General features: G+C 38.8%; 1 protein-coding gene across 1 annotated transcript in view; it reads left to right on the top strand.

The window, feature by feature from the left end:
* UBR3 (ubiquitin protein ligase E3 component n-recognin 3) overlaps positions 1–21,819 on the top strand; it is a 175,430-nt gene that overhangs the window by 21,431 nt on the left and 132,180 nt on the right. Inside the window, exons 3-5 of the mRNA XM_049773377.1 lie at positions 3,627–3,785; positions 7,333–7,476; positions 8,668–8,717. Coding sequence (XP_049629334.1) covers positions 3,627–3,785; positions 7,333–7,476; positions 8,668–8,717 — 353 coding nt within the window. The remainder of the gene's footprint in view (positions 1–3,626; positions 3,786–7,332; positions 7,477–8,667; positions 8,718–21,819) is intronic.

Raw genomic sequence — 21,819 nt, 5'->3', positions numbered from 1 at the left:
ACTTTGACAAAGAAGAAATACAAATGGCCAAAAGACATGAGAAAATGCTCCACATCACTAATCATCAGGGAGATGCAAATCAAAACAACTATGAGGTACCACCTCACACCACAAAGAATGGCACACATCACAAAGAATGAGAATAAACAGTGTTGGCGGGGATGTGGAGAGAAAGGAACTCTTATCCACTGCTGGTGGGAATGCTGTCTAGTTCAAGCTTTATGGAAAGCGATATGGAGATTCTTCCAAAAACTGGAATTCGAGCTCCCATATGATCCAGCTATACCACTCCTAGGAATATACCCTAGGAACACAAAAATACAATACAAAAACCCCTTCCTTACACCTATATTCATTGCAGGAATTGCTTTCTTATTTTTGTAATTTAAGAAAAATATACAATCCTTTACTAAGAACTTCTTCATAGAGTACATCTCTTACAGAACATTAATTTGGCTTAGTCCCCAAATAATTGTTTTTTGGAATAAAGGAACTAGAGATTAGTATGTTGAATCTGAGTTCCATATTATTTCTCCTATACTAGTGAGCAGACTTTGTGTACTTTTATTATGATTATATGTGTCTAGTGTCAGAAGACATATTGATAGAAATAATTTATTATGAGAACCAAAACACTTGCTTTTAGATTAATCAGAGTAGTTTATATAAAATTATACTATATGTTTTTTCCTTGGGGACATTTTAGTTATGAAAGCTATAGTTTTGATAATTATTTGTTGTCATATCTTAAAACGTAAAAGAATGAATGGAAGTACCTTTTTCCTTCCTGTAAGATAAGCTTCATGAGCTTCATGAAATTTTCCTCTACTACCACTTGTGCAAAGTACTAGTTTTTTTTTTTTGTTTTTTTTTTTTTAGTTTTTGGGCCACACCCGGCGTTGCTCAGGGGTTACTCCTTGCTGTCTGCTCAGAAATAGCTCTGGCAGGCACGGGGGACCATATGGGACACCGGGATTCGAACCAATCACCTTTGGTCCTGGATTGGCTGCTTGCAAGGCAAACGCCGCTGTGCTATCTCTCCGGGCCCAAAGTACTAGTTTTTTAGGTCTGTACAGGATAGAAAATATTGGATCTCTTTGTTTAATTTGATTAAAACAATTGAAGTAATAATAATAATCTAACATAAGATAGTAGAACCTTGAGGTCAGAGTGGTAGCACATAGGATAGGGCTTTGCCTTGCACACAGCTGATCCAGGTTCAGTCTCCAGCATCCCACGTGGTCCCCTGAGTCTGCCAGGAGTAATTTATGAGGGCAGAGTCAGGAATAACCCCTGAGAGCTGCAGGTTGTGGCCTAAAAACCAAAAGAAAAAAAGGGATAATGGAACTTTGTAGGTTTTTCAGTTTTATAGTTGACGTGATTCATTTCTTCTTTCACCCTCTGTTCCTTAACCATGTGTGAACTCAAGTCTGAGCACTTAGAAACCAAGAACAAGAACAAGTTTTTTTTTTTGTTTGTTTGTTTGTTTTTGGGTCACACCCAGAGGTGCCCAGGGGTTACTCCTGGCTCTGAGCTCAGAAATCGTTCCTGGCAGGCTCAGGGGACCATATGGGATGCTGGGAATCGAGCCACTGTCTGTCCTGCATTGGCTGCATACAAGGCAAATGCCCTACTGCTGTGCTATCTCTCTGGCCCCAACAAATTATTTTTGAAGGGGAGGCGCACTCCTTGAGGTGTCAGTGATGCTGGGAATCCAAATCTGGTCCTTTTTTATGTAAAGCATACGTTTTTCCTATTCTTTCTGGCCCCCTTCAAGAACAAATATTAAATAAATGCTGTTACTGTATTAAATCATGGGGGAGGGGAAGAATATCATATACAGTATTAGCTATCTAACTGTGAATTTAGTGTTTTGGTGGGTCTCAGAACTTTATCTAGAATTCCATTTGGATTAGGCTGTATGTATGTACTTTAGAAGTAGAAATGATGCTTTAGTTCCTATGCTTCTTAGTCCCTAAGTACAGAGGTTCCCTCACTTAATTTCCTACCACCCCCCTTATCAAGGAAAAATGAGTCTAAGTACCACCCTTAATCTACCTTCTTTAAACAAACAAACAAAATGAAATCCCCTTTTGTACTCAAGACTAAGTTGTCCATTCTACCACCCATCTCACCAGCCCCAGTGTTCCAGTACCCCCAGAAGCAGTATCACCCACTTTGAGAAACAGTGATATAATAAATGCATAATAAATGTTAAGTAAAATTAATGTCCTCTTTCCTGGATACATGAGCCCCTATTACTCTATTAACTTCCTTATATGTGTTCGTTTAAATTTTTTTTAAATGTGTTATTTTTAATTTACAATTTTGTTTTTGTTTTTTTTGGGACACACCTGGCTGTGCTCAGGGCTTACTCCTGGCTCTATGCTCAGGGAGCATTCCTGGCATGCTTGGGGGATCATATATGGTGCCAGATATGAACCCAGATATCGAACGGCTGCATGCAAGGCAAGTGTCCTACCCACTGTACTACTACTCTGGCCCTTAATTTTAAATTTAAACTAAACACATAAAGCTAAGCTAGGTTAAGCTCTAAATCTCCCTAGTTACTTTTACTTTTAGACCTTAGTTTCACTAAAACATCTTTTTCCTACTAATTTTTTTCTCAGTTGTTGCTGAAGTTTTTTCTTTCTTCAAAGCTCTGATAAGCATATCTTGTTTAGTAATTATAAATTATTTTAGGTACATGCTTCGAAAACAGTTCTTTCATTTCTTCCTCCCTGCTTACCTTTCTTTTTTTTCCCTCCCCCCTTTTATACCTTGCCCCTCTTCCTTACTTCTTCTCTTGAGGCTCTTTGCTCATGGATCAGTGGCACTCTGGGGTCCATTTGGTTTAGGGAATCAAACTTAACCTCCTGCTTGAAAACATGTGCTCAGTCTTTCAAATTCTCTCTCTGGTCCTCGAAAGTAGTTATTTCTCAATTTAGTCATGTAATAGGATTCTGTATTTTTGGAATATGACAGTATGTTATTTGTAATACAGGTTTAAATTTAGTGCTGACATAATTTTGTCTAATATTTTTACAAAACTGTGACTCTATTTGAGTTGTTTCTTTTTAGGAAGTGACCTTACTATTTTTAAAAACACTAATTTTGAAAATTATCTTTTATATTTACACATCTTAATGTCTACATGCTTCTTAAATGCTTAATACCTTATGAAGTCATTTCTTTTCTCATCCAATCATGTCTTAAATGATGCTATTCTCTAGTAGAGCTACCTACTGAGGGGCAGATGTGTATATTTTTCTCTCTTTCAAGATACATGGCTGTATTTTAAACTGTTCTTTTTGTTGTTGTTTTTGTGCCACACCCAGCAGCTCTCCAGGGGTTGTTACTCCTGGCTCTGAGCTCAGAAATTGCTCTTGGCAGATGTGGGGGACCATATGGGATGCTGAAAATCAAACCTGTGTTCTTCTGGGGTTGGCTGTATGCAAGGCAAATGCCCTACCACTGTGCTATTGCTTTGACCCCATTTTAACTGTTCTTACATTAACTTTTTTGATTATAAAATATTGTCATGTAAGTCATTTATAATTTTAAAGTAAAATATTGTTATTTATTTTAAAGAAAGTTAATTAATATATATTTTTTTTAATTTAAAGCAGCTGATGTACCATCAGAAAAAGAACTTAACAAAGTGCTTCAGCTTTTGGAACCTCAAATTTCCTTTTTAGAAGATCTGACTAAAATGGGCGGAGCAATGCGCTCTGTTCTTACTCAGGTTTTGACAAACCAGCAAAACTACAAAGATCTGACTTCTGGTAAGTAAAGTGTTAGAATAGAAGAAATTTAACTTTCACTTATTTTACTGTAATATAAGGAAATATGTATTTCTTTAAAGGAGGGGTCCTAGGTTATACCTGGTAGTAGTGCTCAGGGTTTACTCCTGGTTCTGTGTTTAGGGATCACTTCTGGCATGTTTGGGTAACTGTATGGGGTGCTAGGAATTGAACCTGGATCAGCTACATGCAAGGCAAGTACTTATCCACTGTATTATCTCTGACTCCCCAGAAGTATGCATTTTAAAATATAAAAGTAAAATGCACATTCATTCTTTCTTCCTTGTTTTGAACTGTACTTGTTTTGGGCTGTACTCAACTGTGCTCAGGGCTTACTCCTGACTCTGAGCTTAGGCGTCACTTTTCTGGGTATCCTTGGGGTGCCACATAGGGGAAATCTAAGTTCGGTTGGCTATATATAAGGCAAGTGCCTCCCCCACTGTACTAGCTCTTCATTTCTAATATTCTTTATTTTTAATAGACTGCTAAATTTTGAAATGTCTTAACAATTATAATTTTATAGATGAGCCCTAGAAAAATGAAATGAAAGAAAGTTTCCTTCACTTATTTAGGAATTGAAACTATAGCCCAGGTCTCCTGATTTTTAATGTGACATATTCATAATTATACGTTACCTCCTCTTCTCCAAATAGTAGCAAAATTGACTTTTGTGTCTTCATTTTTAGTATTCTAAGCTTTTTTAATTGTTTGGTGTAGCATTTTACAATAAGAAATAATTTAAGTTATAAAACTTGGAGTTGTTAAATCAGTGTTACTCGATTAGAAAAAAAACATGTATTCCTTTATAATATCCCCAATAGTTACTGGGCCTATGCAGGGGGAAAAAGAAAAAAAAAAGCACAAAATAATCATTTTTCCACATATATATTGATTGATTGATTGATTGTTTTTTTGATGTCCTATTTTGGTGTAGATATTGAAGTTGATGTCTCCTTTTTTATTTTATATTATTTTATCTTATCTTTCTCTTTCTTTTTGCACTTCAGCATGATTTGAATTCAGAATTGAGACTATTGTGTGGTGCTTTTCTTTATTGCTGCAGGGCTCACTGGATATTTAATTTGACATTTATTTTTGTATTGTTATGGTGTTTCAATTACCTTTTTCAAGTCCTCTCTCAAACTGAGGCTGATAGCCACTAGGACTCCACCTATTTTCAGCATATTATTATTATTATTATTATTATTTTAATTTTTTTTGCTTAATCTTTACCCCATTCTATTGCTTTTCTTTCCCTCAAACTAAAACATATAACTCGACTTATCTAGCTTAGCCTCTCAAATAGAGGGAGAAACAAGGGAAGGCACCAGGACCAAACAGATGTATGATCACTGATAGTAAGCTAGACAAAGAGGGGACGACCTATTCTAGCAGCCGGGGGGGGGGGGGTGATGGTGGGGGATATGGGTTGCAGAAAGGGAACAGGGAAGGGGGGAGGACAAATTTGGTGGTGGGTATTCCCCTGATTCAATGTTAATATGTACCTACAATACTAATGTGAAAGATATGTAAGCCACTATGATCAAAATAAAAATTAAAAAAAACAAACATGTAATTAGTATATAAACCAGAGAGGAAATAAATTGAGTAGATTTTCACATAATATGCTGTTATATGAAATACTTCAGCATTTATACATTTGGTTTGGCTAAAAGTTTTATAATATCAATTATTAAAAAATCTTGTTAGAGGGCTGGAATGATGATGTAGTGAGTAGGGTGCTTGCCTTGCTTGTTGCTAACCTGTTTTGATTCTTGGTGTCCCATATGGTCCCTCCAAGTACTGCCAAGATAATTCCTGAGTGCAGAGCCAGGAGTAAGCTCTGAGCATTGCCAGATGTGGCTCAAAACCAAAACTGAAAATCTTGTTAGAAACAGTATTCTTTTTGCTGGCCCTTGAACAGCAAGCAGGCTTTGAAAATGAAGTTTATATATTTTTTTTCTAGTGGCGAAACTTTTATGTATTTTGTTGTTTTAATAACCATCAATTATTTGAATATCTGATTTTTTGACTTATTTTTGCAACATATATTTACTAAATCCTATCTGCATGTCTTTGGTTTAGACACTAGAACTTGGGGTGGGGAAGATAAGGAGTAAAGCAGGTAAGTAATCCTATCTCTATCCTTAAAAAGTTTATGGTCTAGTGCAGGAGCCTGCAACCTTTAAGACATAAACAGCCATTTGGACTTGTTTCCGAAGGAAAAAAAAAAAAAAACGGGGAGCCACAAAACCATTGCAGCATTTAAAACAAATATAGCACTGCATACATCATTTCTTGTCTTTTTTTTTTTTTTTTTGGTTTTTGGGCCACACCCGGCAGTGCTCAGGGATTACTACTGGCTGTCTGCTCAGAAATAGCTCCTGGCAGGCACAGGGGACCATATGGGACACCGGGATCCGAACCAACCACCTTTGGTCTTGGATCAGCTGCTTGCACGGCAAACACCGCTGTGCTATCTCTCCGGGCTCAATCATTTCTTATCTTTTTTTTTTTTTTTGGTTTTTGGGTCACACCCGGCGGTGCTCAGGGATTACTCCTGGCTGTCTGCTCAGAAATAGCTCCTGGCAGGCACGGGGGACCATATGGGACACCGGGATTCAAACCAACCACCTTTGGTCCTGGATCGGCTGCTTGCAAAGCAAACACCGCTGTGCTATCTCTCCGGGCCCAATCATTTCTTATCTTAATGCTATATACAGAATTGTGCAGTTTGCTGTCAATCTGAAGAAAAAAAACTTTTTCACTTAACCATTTAAAATATATTTGTACAAATTAATAGTCAATTAAAATGTTTAATATAGGGGCTGGAGAGGTGGCGCTAGTGCTAGCCAAGGAAGGACCACAATTCTATCCCCTGGCGTCCCATATGGTCACCCCAAGCCAAGGGCAATTTCTGAGCGCTTAGCCAGGAGTAACCCCTGAGCATCAAACGGGTGTGGCCCGAAAAACCAAAAAAAAAAAAAAAAAAAAAAAAAGAAAAAAAGAAAAAAAGAAAAAAAATGTTTAATTTACCTGTTTAATGAGTTTTTGCCACACTGAGCATTGGGAGGCAGCAGAGGTAAGTGATACCGCTCCCCATCCCCTTGCTATCAGCCCTGATGTTGGAGCCGGCAAAGCTTCTAAACCGGCTCTGGAACCACAAGTTGCGGACCCCAGTCTAGTGATTGGAAAGATAGTACAGCAGGTAAGGCACTTGCTTTGCATTGCTGCCAACAGGGGTTCAATCCCCTGTACGCCATATAGTCTCCTGGGCCTGTTATATTTTAAATGTTCTGTTTCGTAGAAGATTTCATTATTATAGAAGTGGTGTACATTCTGCGGTTGTTAATTCAAGATGAGCAGAAAAAACCTCTCAGAAGTAATTTTATGTTACTTTTCTTGGGATCTTCCTTCACTAAAATATTCAACTTAAAAATGTGTGTGTGTATGAATTATACACCGAGATTGCTTACTTTATATTTTGAATGAAGTTTTTAAATATAAAATTTTTTTTTTAAAATATTAGGTCTTGGAGAAAATGCGTGTGCAAAGAGAAGTCATGAAAAGTACCTTATAGCTTTGAAGAGCTCCGGACTTACATATCCTGATGATAAACTTGTATATGGTATACAGGAGCCATCTGCTGGCACTAGCACTTTGACAGTTCAAGGTGAGCCTAAGTATTACATTGGAGCAATGGTAACTTTTATATATTGAAACAAATCCCAAAGTTTACAAAGAGAAGTAATTTATTTTGAAGTACTCATTTACTTATATCGAAGAAACTTCTGTCGTTCTTTGGAAGGAAATCAGTAAAAGTAATAAGATTAGAAGCAATAAAGAATAGATTAGTCAAAGGCGAGAATGAAGTTTCTTAAATAGAAGTTGGCTATTAGATCATTAAGACTTTAGTTAAAACTTATTAAAAAAAAGGGGGCCAGAGCAGTGGCCCAAGTGGTAGGGCGTTTGCCTAGCATACATTAATTTAGGACCGACCTTGGGTCGATCCCCCGGCATCCTATATGGTCCCCCAAGCCAGGAGCGATTTCTGAGTGCATAGCCAGAAGTAACCCCTGAGCATCACCAGGTGTGGCCCAAAAAGCAAAAAAATAAACCAAACCAAACCAACCAACCAACCAACCAAAAAAAAACCTTATTAAAAACATAATGGTTATTATTTTATTTTATGTCATATATTTTTTGGTTTTTGGATTTTGGGCCACCCCAGTGACACTCAGGGGTTACTTCTGGCTATGTGCTCAGAAATCAGAAATCACTTCTGGCTTGGAGGACCATATAGGACACCTGGGATTGAACCCACGTCTGACCTGGATCAGTTGCTTGAAAGGCAAATGCCCTAACTGCTGTGCTATTGCTCTGGCTCCAATGGTTAGTAGCCGAAAGGTTTAGTTGCTTAATATAGTTATAAACTACAGTTTAAAACTAAAAAGATAAAACCTGTGAAATACCATTTGTGATAATTAAACTCTTGCTTTTCATTGGAGATTTATTATTAAAGCCTGAATCTATTAAAAATAAAGGTTCAGGGGCTGGGCGGTGGCGTTAGAGGTAAGGTGCCTGCCTTGACTGCGCTAGCCTTGGATGGACCGTGGTTCAATCCCCCGGCAACCCATATGGTCCCCCAAGCCAGGAGCAACTTCTAAGCGTATAGCCAGGAGTAACCCCTGAGCGTTACTGGGTGTGGCCCAAAAAACCAAAAAAAAAAAAATGTTCAAATATGTCAAGATAGCTGTTAGAATGAGGCATCTTGTAGAACAAAATTGCTTTTTATAATATCAGAAAATAATTTTAGTAAAGCTAAGCCACCATTCTGAGGGACAACTTTTTTTTCTTCCCATAGGTTTTGCAGGGGCAGCAGGAGCACTGGCACAATTAGATTCTTCAGATGAGGTGAGATTTTAAATTAAAAACTTTAAAAATAGAATTAAAACATTTTAGATCAGTATAGATGTGTGAATGTAGCTAACTAATTTAAATTCCTCATTTTGTTGACAAAGACACTGAAGTACAAAGTGGAATAATTTAGCTAGGATCACAGTTACTCAGTAACAAAATGAAAACTGTAACTAATGTTGAATTTTTGTTGTTGTTGGGTTTTTGGGTCATACTTGGCAGTGTTCAACACTGGCTGTATGTTTAGAGATCACTCCTGACAGTGTTCAAGGGACCATATGTAGTATCGGGAATTAGACCTGGATTGTTTTTGTGCAAGGCAAGTGCCTTAATCCTTGTAGTAAATCTGACTACCAAATTTAATTTTTTTTTTTTTTTTTTTGGTTTTGGGTTTTGGGTCACACCCGGCAGTGCTCAGGGGTTCCTCCTGGCTCTACGCTCAGAAATCACTCCTGGCAGGCTTGGGGGACCATATGGGATGCCGGATTTGAATAATCGACCTTATGCATGCAAGGCAAATGCCTTACCTTCATGCTATCTCTCTGGCCCCTAACATTTTTTTATGATACATTTTTTTCTCATTTAAATAATGAGTCATTGAGATTTGTTCTAGAGCTGTATTTCCCTAAATTATTCAAACCATTATTTTAATTTTGATGAAATTATATTTTTAAAAAATAGCTAGGTCTGTCATAATTTATTAAAAAATGAATTATAACTGTTTTCTAATCCTATTAGAAAGTTATAACTTAAGTCAGGGATTATTTTTTAAAAATCCAAGTATTGCGTGCCTAAAGAGATAATATACTGAGTAAGGCACTTGCTTACACTTAGCTAACTTGGTTTCTATTCCTGGCACTTCATATAGTCCCCCAGGCATCCTTAGGAGTAAGCCTGGAGCACCACTAATTGTTTTCTCCAACTACAACCGAAACCACAGCAAAACAACTAAAAAATCCAAACCCCAACAAAACTAAAAATATGAAAAACTTAAAATTCATAGTCTGGCTTTACTTCTAATCTCTTCTTGGTTAGTAGCTATTAATACTGTCTTTCTAAGCTCTGTATTTTTACTCACAAGAATGGTATTTTTTTGTTTGTTTGTTTTGTTTTTTTGGATCACACCCGGCAGCACTCAGAGGTTATTCCTGGCTCCACACTCAGAAATTGCTCCTGGCAGGCTCGGGGGACCATATGGGATGCCGGGATTCTAACCAATGACCTTCTGCATGAAAGGCAAATGCCTTACCTCCATGCTATCTCTCTGGCCCCACTCACAAGAATGTGTGATGGTGTTAGGGAAGTGGCTTGACTCAGGTAGTAGAGTCATGTCAGGTATCCAGCAAAACTGGTTATAATTCTTATTAGAAAGAAATGACTGTGAACTCATTTTTCTCAGGTTCATTAAATACAGTTTTTTTGCGGGGAGGTTGTTTTTGGATCACACCAGGCTGTTTTCAGGGCTCACTCCTGGCTCAGTGCTCAGGATTACTCCTGGTGGTGTGACCATATGGAGTTCCATTGAACAAACCCGTGTAAATCAAAGCAGTCCCATGAAATGTGATTTTTTTGTTTGTTTGTTTCTTGGGTCACATCAGGCAGCGCTCAAGGGTTCCTCCTGGCTCTACACTCAGTCAGAAATCACCCCTGGCAGGCATGGGGGACTCAATGGGATGCCAGGATTCGAACCACTGTTCTGGAAGGCAGATGCCTTACCTCCAGGCTATCTCTCTGGCCCTGAAATGTGATTTTTAATTAAAAAGTATTACAGGAGCTGGAGAGAGAGGGGTTAAAGTGCTTGCTTTACACATGGCTGATTCTGGCTCAGTCCCTGGCACTGCATATGGTCCTTTAAGCTTGGCCAAGAGTAAGAGCACAGAGCCAGACCTGAACACTGATGGGTGTGGTCTCAAAGTCAAAAGAAAAATAATTTACAAAGTGTCATTTATCATTAATGAGTTAATTACATGGCTTTGATTATTTAAAAGACATGTAGTCATTTTTTTTATGTAGGAGTCTGGAGGTTCTTCATTTTTTATAAATTTATGATTGTTTTAATATCAAATTTCTTGAATTGAAGGATGATATATTCCTATGTGTGTTCCTATAGTCTGTGTTGAAGCTTTTTAAAAAAATTAATCTAGGGGGCTGTTGCAATAGCACAGTGGTAGGGCATTTGCCTTGCACACAGCTGACCTGGGACCAACCCTGGTTTGATCCTTGCCATCCCATATGGTCCCCTGAGTATGCAAGGAGTGATTTCTGAGCATAGATCCAGGAGTAACCTCTGAGTGCTGCCGAGTGTGGCCTCCCCCAAAATTATTCTAGACAGAGCTTGGACACAGATTTTTAAAAACAAAGCCAAACTGTTCTATTGAAATTTTTGAGGTTAGTGTTAAAATACAGATAAGACGAACAAATATTAAGAAATTCATTTAAAAAAGAAGTTCATTTATGCATATTCATGGAGAAATTGAGATATTAAGAGATACATATAAAGAAATGACTATGCCATGGGAATTTGGCTTTCAAATAGAACAAACAAATTTGGTCTTTTAGTTTTGGGGCCACACCCAATAGTGCAGAGGGTTTACTCCTGGCGGGCTTGGAGACCAAAAGGGGATACCAAGGTCAAACCTGAGTAGGCTGTATGCAAGACAAATGTCCTTCCTGCTATATTATCGCTCCAGCCCTAATTTTTGTCTTATATTGACTCAACTTTCTCTTTTTATTTTGGATCACACCTGGCTGTGCTCAAGGCTTACTTCTGACTTTGTACTCAAGAATCACTAATGGTTGTGGTTAGAGAGTGCCTATGGGGTGCCCAGGATTAAATCTGAGTAGCCTAAGTGCAAGTCAAGTCAAGTGCCCTGTCTATTATATATTATACTATTATTCCAACCCCTCAACTGTTTTTTTTTTTTTTTTTAATTTTTATTTTGGGCCATATCAGTCAGCGATGAGGGATTTACTCCTGGCTCTGCACTCAAGAGGTTACTCCTGTCAGGCTTGGGGGATCAGATGGGATGCTGGGACTGAATGTGGTTGGCCACCTGCAAGGCAAATACTCTATCCATTGTGCTATCTTCTGGTTGCCTCAACTGTTCATTTTTAAAAACTCATATCATCTTCCTTCATGTACCTAAAATAGAACACAAGAAGCCTGTGATTAATTAGCTGATAAGCTGAAATGCTACAGTGAAGCTCCAGGATTGTGTATAGATCTAAAACCAAAATGTTTATTTTTTGAATACATGAACTGATGTTTATGTAGAAATAATACTTTAAATTCTTTAAATGTAATAATAAAAATTCTTGAAAATGTAGTAATTAAGAGTTATTCAGGGGCCAGATTAATAGCACAGCAGGAAGGGCATTTGTCTTGTATATGGACCACCCAGGTTTGATCCTGTATGGTCCCCTGAGCTTACCAGGAATAATTTCTGAGCATAGAGCCAGGAGTAACCCCTGAATGATACCGGTGTGGCCCCCCACCAAAACAATGAAAAAATAAGAGTACTTAAAATTATAGTGTTTGAGGGCCCAGAGAGATAGCACAGAGGCGTTTGCCTTGCAAGCAGCTGATCCAGGACCAAAGGTGGTTGGTTCAAATCCCGGTGTCCCATATGGTCCCCCGTGCCTGCCAGGAGCTATTTTTGAGCAGACAGCCAGGAGTAACCCCTGAGCACCACCGGGTGTGACCCAAAAACTAAAAAAAAAAAAAATTATAGCGTTTGAAAAGTTATTAATCTTCTCTAGGAAGTCTTTTCTCGTACTCTGCTTACTTTTTATGCAGGAGGCCTTGGGTGGAGATTACTACTAGGTCTGAGTGTTCCTAGGTGTGGAGAACCTCATAATATCCACTCCTCGAAATAAATTTCTGAAGTTTCTATGGCCATATGAAAATTTTTTTCACACTAGGCACAGATAGTATTTCTGTTTGCTTTTAGTATTTATATTATTGGAAGTTTTCTAATGAACTTGGTATATACCTTTTGGATTAGAGGATAGATATACCGTATTTGCTGGCGTATAAGACGACCTCCTAATTTTGCAGTTAAAACATAGGTTTAGGCCTATATTCGCTGTATCAGACAGAACGTTCCTGTGCTGCAACTGTGTGTACCACAGTGAGCCAATCACAACAAGCAAAGGTTCAAAGGTTATACTGTAACAGACTTCCTCTCTGACTCTGGCCAATCTGAGCAGGCTTTTGACAGTGTAGATTCGGTACAGAACATTGTCTAATTTGCATGCATCAAAAGCCTGCTTGGATTGGCTGAGTTAGAGAGGCAGTCCGAGCAGCCTTGCAGTGATTGGTGCAGGATTGAGTTGGAAAATTTGTTTTGTGGCGATATTCAGACAATTTTCATTTAGTGGCATATTGAAACATTTTTCAGGATATACTAGGTGTATAAGACGGCCCCCAATTTTTAGTTGACTTTGTTTCAAAAGTCGTTTTATACGCCGGAAAATACGGTACATGATTTATAGGTAAAACTTCATGGTGTATTTTGACAAACCCTTTATGATTTTATTTTTATAATCTAATACATTATTTAAAAATGTGTAAGAGTAGTTACATATATACATATATATATATATATATATAAAACATCACAGCTGGAATTTAGAATTGGAAGAAACCCCAGAAATAATCTGCCACTTTATTTATTTATTTTTTTTAATTATTTTTATTTTTTATTTATTTATTTATTTTTTTTTTGGTTTTTGGGCCACACCCGGTGACGCTCAGGGGTTACTCCTGGCTATGCGCTCAGAAGTCGCTCCTGGCTTGGGGGACCATATGGGACGCCGGGGGATCGAACCGCGGTCCGTCTCCTAGGCTAGCGCAGGTAAGGCAGGCACCTTACCTCGAGCGCCACCGCCCGGCCCCAATTTTTTTTTATTTTTAATTATGAGAAAAAGATGCAAAGAAAGAGGACAAGGTAAAGTTACAGTGGAAGGACAATCACCCATAACATAATTCTCAGAAGTCCCCTTGCTGATATCTTTTTTTTTTTTTTTTGGTTTTTGGGCCACACCCAGTAACGCTCAGGGGTTACTCCTGGCTATGTGCTCAGAAGTTGCTCCTGGCTTGGGGGACCATATGGGACACCGGGGGATCGAACCGCGGTCCGTCCAAGGCTAGCGCAGGCAAGGCAGGCACCTTACCTTTAGCGCCACCGCCCGGCCCCTTCCTTGCTGATATCTTAACTTTGAACTTTTAGCCAAAGAACATTAAGATAAATAAAACAGAATCCATGTACAATTACTTTGTCCCTCAAGTCCCCAGATTGTAACACATTATAATATTTCTTAACAGCACACAAGGCAATCTAAAGCCATAAAACTTACGTAACTCCTTAACCATTAGAGGCATAGTATTTTTTTACATTTCCATGTACATGCATATTAGATTAAGTTAACCTCAAATTTTAAGTGTTTTTTTTTTTTTTTTTTAAGGATTAGAGTCAAAGGAGCACAGTAACAACTGTGTTAGAGTGGCAATTGTTGTTTGCATAGTCCCACCAAAATATGATGGGAATGAAAGGAATAACCTTGGCCTAAATACAAAGAGACCTGAACCCTGAAGTTTCTTGGCATAAGACCAAATCTAGGCTCCAGGCAAGCTAGATAGTCCAATCCAAGACATTGTCTGTAGTGCCAACACACTTTTATTTTTCACACAGTCTCTGTTGTTGGTATCATGTTTCTATATTAAATATCCTGGAATCTGCATATCCTGCATTGAAGTCAGGATATGGAGCGTCCTCTTGTTTCACCTCACCATTAAAGGGCAATGCAGAGATCCCTGTCCTGTAAGCAGGTCGTTGTTGTTGTTAAGTCTTCTCAGTGTTAAGGGAAGTCTCTTCTGAGAAGGTTGATGTCTGAGCAGCGGTAGGGTCTTCTGTGGTAGAGGATTGCTTCCAGGTGATGTTGTAGACAAACCTGGATGTTTCGTGGATGCCTTCTCTGGTTAAGAGGTGAATGGAAAATGCCCTTTCTTCTGAGGCCTGTGCCAGGTCGTTATGTCAATGTTCAGGGTGTAAGGTTTCTTTGCACTACAAGATTTGTGTGTTCCAATCTCTATTAGATAGGATCTAATTTGTATATATAGTATTTTCCCATTTTAATGTACCTATGCAAAAAGGGAGTAATGCCACGTGGCGTTATTGGCGCATATGGGGGCCATAAGAACAAGTCCAACAATCTTCATGACATGGTTCAATCATAAGCATTAAACTGGGGGACTCCTACAACAAAATTTCTTGTTGAACAGCTCATAAAGAGAAGAAAAACGTGGTTAGAATCATCACTGTATAAGAGAATATTTAGTAAGACTTATAGCTGTCAGAGAAAAAACACAAAATATTCGAAAGAAATACGTGTCCATTTTATGTCTTTTGAAAAAGTTTGGGTTGTCACACACAATGCACGGCTTTGGTCTGTGATTAGGATTGTGCAGTACTGAAGTGAAAAAGAGTAATGTGGGTTAGTGATGTTTGAGGGGGGTGAGAGAGTTAAGGCGTAAAAATGAGCTTTGTAGGGGTGTGGGAAAGGGAAGAATACAAAATAGACATTCTGGATACACAAAACAAACATAATGATAAGGGATACTCTTAATACATGCAGTGGGCGCGGGGGCACTAGCCCCCATGCGGTTTTCCATATGTGGACTAGTCAGAAATTGCCAATGACAAACTTAGCGCAACCGAGCAAATCTCAGCACACCCCAAGTTAAGACCCACCATTGTTGGCCTCCCGGGCTGGAACCCCAGAAGGCCTGGAGGCCGGGGGCAGAAGAGGGGAAGACTGGGGGCCTATCAAGGCTCCCAGTGCACCCAAGTTAGGGAGAAGGCCTTCTACATGGGGTCTCCCCAAACCCCATGCTGCTAGAGCTAGCCTCCAGCTCAAGAGAGGATGGATAGAGAGCTGGAAGCCAGGATCTGCATGCCACTTTATTTTTAAATATGAAGAAATATTTTTGAAACTGTTGATAACGGCAGGATATTTTTTTTTTTTTTGCAGTGAGTGATTGCACAGACCACTTATATGAGTTGTGCAGAGATTTGTCCCCACTCTCCTTTGAGTAATGGGACTGCATGTACTCAACAGTTCTGTTTTACACAACAGATCATTCTTCATACTATTACCTAATCTTTTGTTGTGTAACTCCGATGAAATAAGAGTAGAAAATGTTTTATGGTGATAGAACCAGAAACAAAAGTACCTTTTTTACTGTGAGTTTAAAAAAACAGTTACTATTTTTCCTTCACGTTTACTGCAGATCACCAGATAGTTTAGTTCAAAAGAAAATTACCTTTATCTTTATAAGTATATGGCTTCAAGTAGAGTTTTAAAAGAACAATTTATTAAAAAATTACTTTATTTAAACATCATGGTTCCAAGGCTCATATTATATATATTATATATATATTATATATTTTATCACTGTTCCAGAGTAGTTCGTGATTGAGTTTCAGTCATACAATGTACAACACCTTTCACCAGTGCACATTTCCCACAATCGGTGACCTCAGTTTCCCTTCCTCCTACCTTTCTCTGGGGAGATATTTTTTCCTTCCCTCTCTTTTTCTTTCTCTTTCTCTGCTCTTTCTTTTTTCCTTTCTTTTCCCCTCCCCCACTCTCTCTCTCTCACCTTTTAGACATTGTGGTTTGCAGTATTGTTATTGAAGGGATATCATGCACATTACTTTATCTCCCTTCAGCACCCAATTATTGCTAGAATGATAATTTCCAACTTTCATTGTGATAGTGGTTCTTTTTCTGCCCTAATTGCACTCCCTGGCTATTTGTGGCAAGTTTTCTACCTTAGTCTGGTCCTTCTGGTCCTCTTTTCTGTTGTCTCTGGATATTATTACCATACTTTTTTTTTTTTTTAATATTCTACAAATGATGTGATTATTCTGTCTGTTTCTTTCTCTCTCATTTCACTCAGCACAATATTCTCCATATCTATCAATGTATAAGTGAATTTTTTTTTTTTTTTTTTTGGTTTTTGGGCCACACCCACGGTGCTCAGGGGTTACTCCTGGCTGTCTGCTCAGAAATAGCTCCTGGCAGGCACGGGGAACCATATGGGACACCGGGATTCGAACCAACCACCTTTGGTCCTGGATTGGCTGCTTGCAAGGCAAACGCCGCTGTGCTATCTCTCCGGGCCCTGTATAAGTGAATTTTATGACTTCATTTTCCTAATAGCTGCATAGTAGTCCATTGTATAGATAAACCATAGTTTCTTTAGCCACTCATTTGTTCACAGGTACTTGGGTTGTTTCTAGATTCTGGCTATTGTGACTAGTACTGCAGTGAACATAGGAATATAGAGGGATTTTCTGCATTGTTTCTTTTTTTTTTTTTGGTTTTTGGGCCACACCCGGTAACGCTCAGGGGTTACTCCTGGCTATGCGCTCAGAAGTCGCTCCTGGCTTGGGGGACCATATGGGACGCCGGGGGATCGAACCGCGGTCCGTCTCCTAGGCTAGCGCAGGTAAGGCAGGCACCTTACCTCCAGCGCCACCACCCGGCCCCGCATTGTTTCTTTTTTGACCCTGAGGGTATATTCCTAGGAGAATATTGCCAGATCATATGGAAGCTCAATTACTAGTTTTTTGAGGAATGTTCATATTGTTTTTCCAAAAGGCTGGACCAGTCTATATTCCTACCAGCAGTGTATTAGAGTCCCTTTCTCTCCTCATTCATGTCAGCACTTGTTGTTCTTGTTCTTTGTGATGTGTGCCAGTCTCTGTTGTGTGAGATGTTTTGATTTGCTTCTCCCTGATGATTAGTGATGTGGAGCATTTTTTATATGCCTTTTGGCCATCTATATTTCTTTTTTGAGGAAATGTCTGTACATTTCTTCTTCCTGTTTTTTGCATGGGGTTAGATGTTATTTTGTTTTAAGCTCTACTAGGAATTTATATATCTTAGATGTTAACACTTTATCAGATAGATTTTGGTTAAATAGTTTCTCCCATTCCATGGGTAGTCTTTGTATTCTAGTCACCTATCCTTTGAGATGCAGAAGCTTCTTAATTTTATGTAGTCCATTTCTTTATTTTTGCTTCTACTTGTTTGATCAGTGATGTTTTATCTTGAAGATACTTTAGCTTCAATGTCATGGAGTGTTCTGCTTATGTTTTATATGTATGTTATGGTTTCAGGTCTCATATCAGTCTTTAATCCATTTTGATTTGATTTTTGTACACAGTGTTAGAGGTCTAAATTCACTTTTTTTTGCATGTAATTGACCCTTTTCATAACACCACTTGTTGAAGAGACTTTATTTGCTCTATTTCATATTTATTGCCCTTAATCTTATACCTGAGGGTTAGTCTCATAATATTCAAGTCTATTCTATTGATTTGAGTATCTGCGTTTGTTCCAGTAAAGACTTATTTATTCCAGTAGAAATAGCATTAAGCCATGCTGTTTTAATGATTCCTGCTTTGCATTAATAGTTTAAAGTTGAGGAAAAGGATGCTTACTATCTTGAGATTGTTTACTTGAGAAAATAATTTTTTTGGGGGGCCACACCGTGACGCTCAGGAGTTACTCCTGGCTCTGCACTCAGACATTGCTCCTGGTTTGGGGACCATATGGAACCTGGGGATTGTCTGTCCTGGGTCAGCTGCATGCAAGGCAAACACCCTACTGCTGCTCCACTGCTCTGGCCCCAAGAAAACAGTTATTTAACTTAACTTTTTAAGGAAAGATATTTCACTGTAATCATTATATGTTAGTCTATATTGTGTGTAATGATTAGGTTAGTCATCTCTTAAGGAGATAAATCAGATAAAGGTCAGATTAGTTATCTCTTAATGGTGATTTTTAAAAACAATTTTATTTTTGTTTTTGGACCATACCTGACAGTACTCAGGGTTTACTTCTGACTCAGGGATTACTCCTGTGGGCTCAGGTGACCATAGGGGATGCCAAGATCAAACTTGGGTCGTACTATCTCTCAGGTTTCTGATTAGGGACTTTTTTTTTGGTTTTTGGGCCACACCCGGCGGTGCTCAGGGGTTACGCCTGGCTGTCTGATCAGAAATAGCTCCTGGCAGGCACGGGGGACCATATGGGACACCGGGATTCGAACCAACCACCTTTGGTCCTGGATCGGCTGCTTGCAAGGCAAATGCCGCTGTGCTATTTCTCCGGGCCCCTGATTGGGGACTTTGATACATTTAACTATTATTTAAAAAATCCTTCCATCATTAAACTATTATTTGCCAATTATATATACTCATTTATTTTTATTTCTTTTTCTATGTATTCTTAAATACTTGAGAAATGATCATTTAGCATATTAAAGTAAGTTACTGTGTAGGTATATATTGTCAGTATTCTTATCTTTAGATAAGATATTCCAAATGATAAGTCATAAGTAATTTAATAAAATCTGTAGCAAAAACAAGTAATTGAAATTAAAAGAGTTGCTTTTCATAAATGAGTTAGTAAAAAAAAAAAAAGGGGCCAGAGCAATAGTACAGCAGTAAGGCATTTGCCTTGCATGTGGCCAACCCTGGATGGACCCGGGTTCGATTTCTGGCATCCCATAAGGTCCCCTGAGCCTGCCAAGAGCAACACCTGAGTGCTTGAGAAAACAATTATAAACAAAATTATAAATGAAAGAAAAAGAAAAAGAAAAGATGTTAGTTTTTGGACATATATCTGTTTTATAGTTTTTTGGTTCACACCTGGCAATGCTCAGGGGTTATGCCTGACTCTGTGCTCAGGACTTACTCCTGGCAGTGCTTGGGGATGCCAGTATGGGATGCCAGTATATAACCTGTATTGGCTGCTATCCACTGTACTATTGTTCTGACCCTGGAGGTATAACGTTTAATTGTAACTTGTTATTTACATAAATTACATTAATGTTTGGTTAAGGGTAGACAACAGAAACCTTTAAAGGAAGGCCTTTGAAATAACTGATTTCTATCTCAGTAATTGATTTTGCAGCTTTCTTGAAAATTGGTTAGCTTCTTCATGAACATTTACAATGGTAAGGAGCTGTCTAGTTTCCTGGACAATTTGTTCCTTTGATATTTGTAATTTTTTAGGAAGGCGTTTTTCTTTTTCACTCTATTTAATGTTGTGAATTGAATTCTGGATGTGTGACATGTGAGACATGCTGTGCCTTCATTAGGGCTCAGCATTTTCTGTTAGTCTTTAATAGCTTTGTCAGACTATTGGCAGGAGCTCCTGTCGGCAAATGAATTGCCAGTTTCTTTTTATATTTTTTAAATTCACCTCTCAACTTAAAGTGAACATGTTATATGTTTATAAGCTTAGAAAAATTTATTTTTGCATTTTGAGTTGTTTAAGAGTCGAGTTTACTCTAAAATAAAGTGCAAAGGTAGTTAGAGTACAAATTAAAACCATTGTGTTTTAGGGCTGGTGTGATAGTACAGCATTTGCCCTTCACGTAGCCAACCTGGGTTTGAACTGTCATTCCTTATGGTCCTCAGAGCATCACAGGAGTAATGCCAGAGTGCAGAGCCAAGAGCACTGCTAGTTGTGGTCCCAAACTAAAAGGTAAAACACCTTGGCACTTAATTTTCAAGTAAATTAGCTTTATTTAGGATATAATGAAGAGAACAGGAGGGAGGGTGGGAGAGAAAAAGGAGAGAGGATAAAAGAGAGAAGATGAGTGTGCAAGAAAGTCCAGAGGAGAACCCCATGAAGTTAAAGAAATGACATATCATGAATTGGAATGTGCTTTTGTTTCTAGTCATATCTGCTAAACATTTCCTAGTTCTCTAGGTGGTGTAGTGAGCTGAGGGTACCCTGTAAGGTTTATAAGGAGTGACATGTCCAAAGTTGATATTTGGGTGACATGGAATGGGGATGTGCCTAAAGCTTTTTGTATTTTAATACCCAAGGCTTTTATTGTATATGTGTGTGTGTGTGTGTGTGTGTGTGTGTGTGTATTTATAAACACTCATCTATTAATGTTTTTGATTTTGGGATTGCATCTGGCTGGGTTTAGGCTGACTGTAGTCTCTGTGTTGACGTCATGCCTGATGGTACCTGTGGGTGTACCTATTTAAGACCCTAGACCCACCCACTTCTGGGAGGGGTCTTGGGAACCGGATAGTAGGTGTAACTTTACCTGCGAGCCCCTCCCATTCCTGGGAGGGGTCTGGGAAAAGGTAGATAAGGCTTGGACCAAGGGAATTCGGGCCTTTTTGGCTTTTTGCCCTTTTGGCTCTTTGCCCGTTCTGCGCTGCTGGGCGCTCTGGCTTTTGGGTTTCTGTGTTCTGGTCTTTGACCAGCATGGAGCCCAAAGGGAAGATGGCTGAAAGGAGTTTAGATGCAGGGCCAAGAATAACTAGTGCTTAAAAGGTTATGAGATAGGCCACACACATGTGGTGAATAGGGCATGAATAAAGTTAATGCTTCCTGAAGCCTGCATGTGAGTGAGTCTTGATTACGCCGATTACCTGGGCCTGAAATCCGCCAGCTGAATGGGGATAAAGCCACGTGGCTGGGGCCTAAGCACAAAGGCCTCCATCCATCGCCATCCAGCCCCATCGTTAATTATTTTATGCAACAGTACCTACAGTTTCCATATGCGGAGTGTGCTCTTCAGCCCTTTGAGCTATCCTTCTGGCCGCTCATTCTGTATTTTTAATAAAAGTGACAACATTACATAGATGTATGTGTTTTTTATATTTTTTCTTTAAACATCTTTTCTTTTTTTTTTTGAAACTTTTTTCTTTATTTAAAGATCTTGATTACAAATATGATTGTGATTAGGTTTCAGTCATGTAAAGAACATCCCCCTTCACCAGTGCAACATTCCCACCACCAATGTCCCAAATCTCCCTCCATCCCACCCCACTCCCACCTGTACTCTAGAAAGGCTTTCCAGTTCCCTCATTCATTCACATGATTATGGTAGTTCTCTGTGTAGTTATTTCTATAACTGCACTCACCACTCTTTGTGGTGAGCTTCATGAAGTGAGCTGGAAGTTCCAGCCCTCCTCTCATTGTCTCTGAGGATTGTTGCAAAAATGACTTTTATTTTTCTTAAAACCCATATTCTGGATCTCTCTTTCTCTCTCCC

The sequence above is a fragment of the Suncus etruscus genome, chromosome 5 (assembly GCF_024139225.1).
Source record: "Suncus etruscus isolate mSunEtr1 chromosome 5, mSunEtr1.pri.cur, whole genome shotgun sequence".
NCBI lineage: Eukaryota > Metazoa > Chordata > Mammalia > Eulipotyphla > Soricidae > Suncus > Suncus etruscus.
Note: the sequence above shows the minus strand (reverse complement) of the source record. Positions and strands in the feature narration are given on the sequence as shown.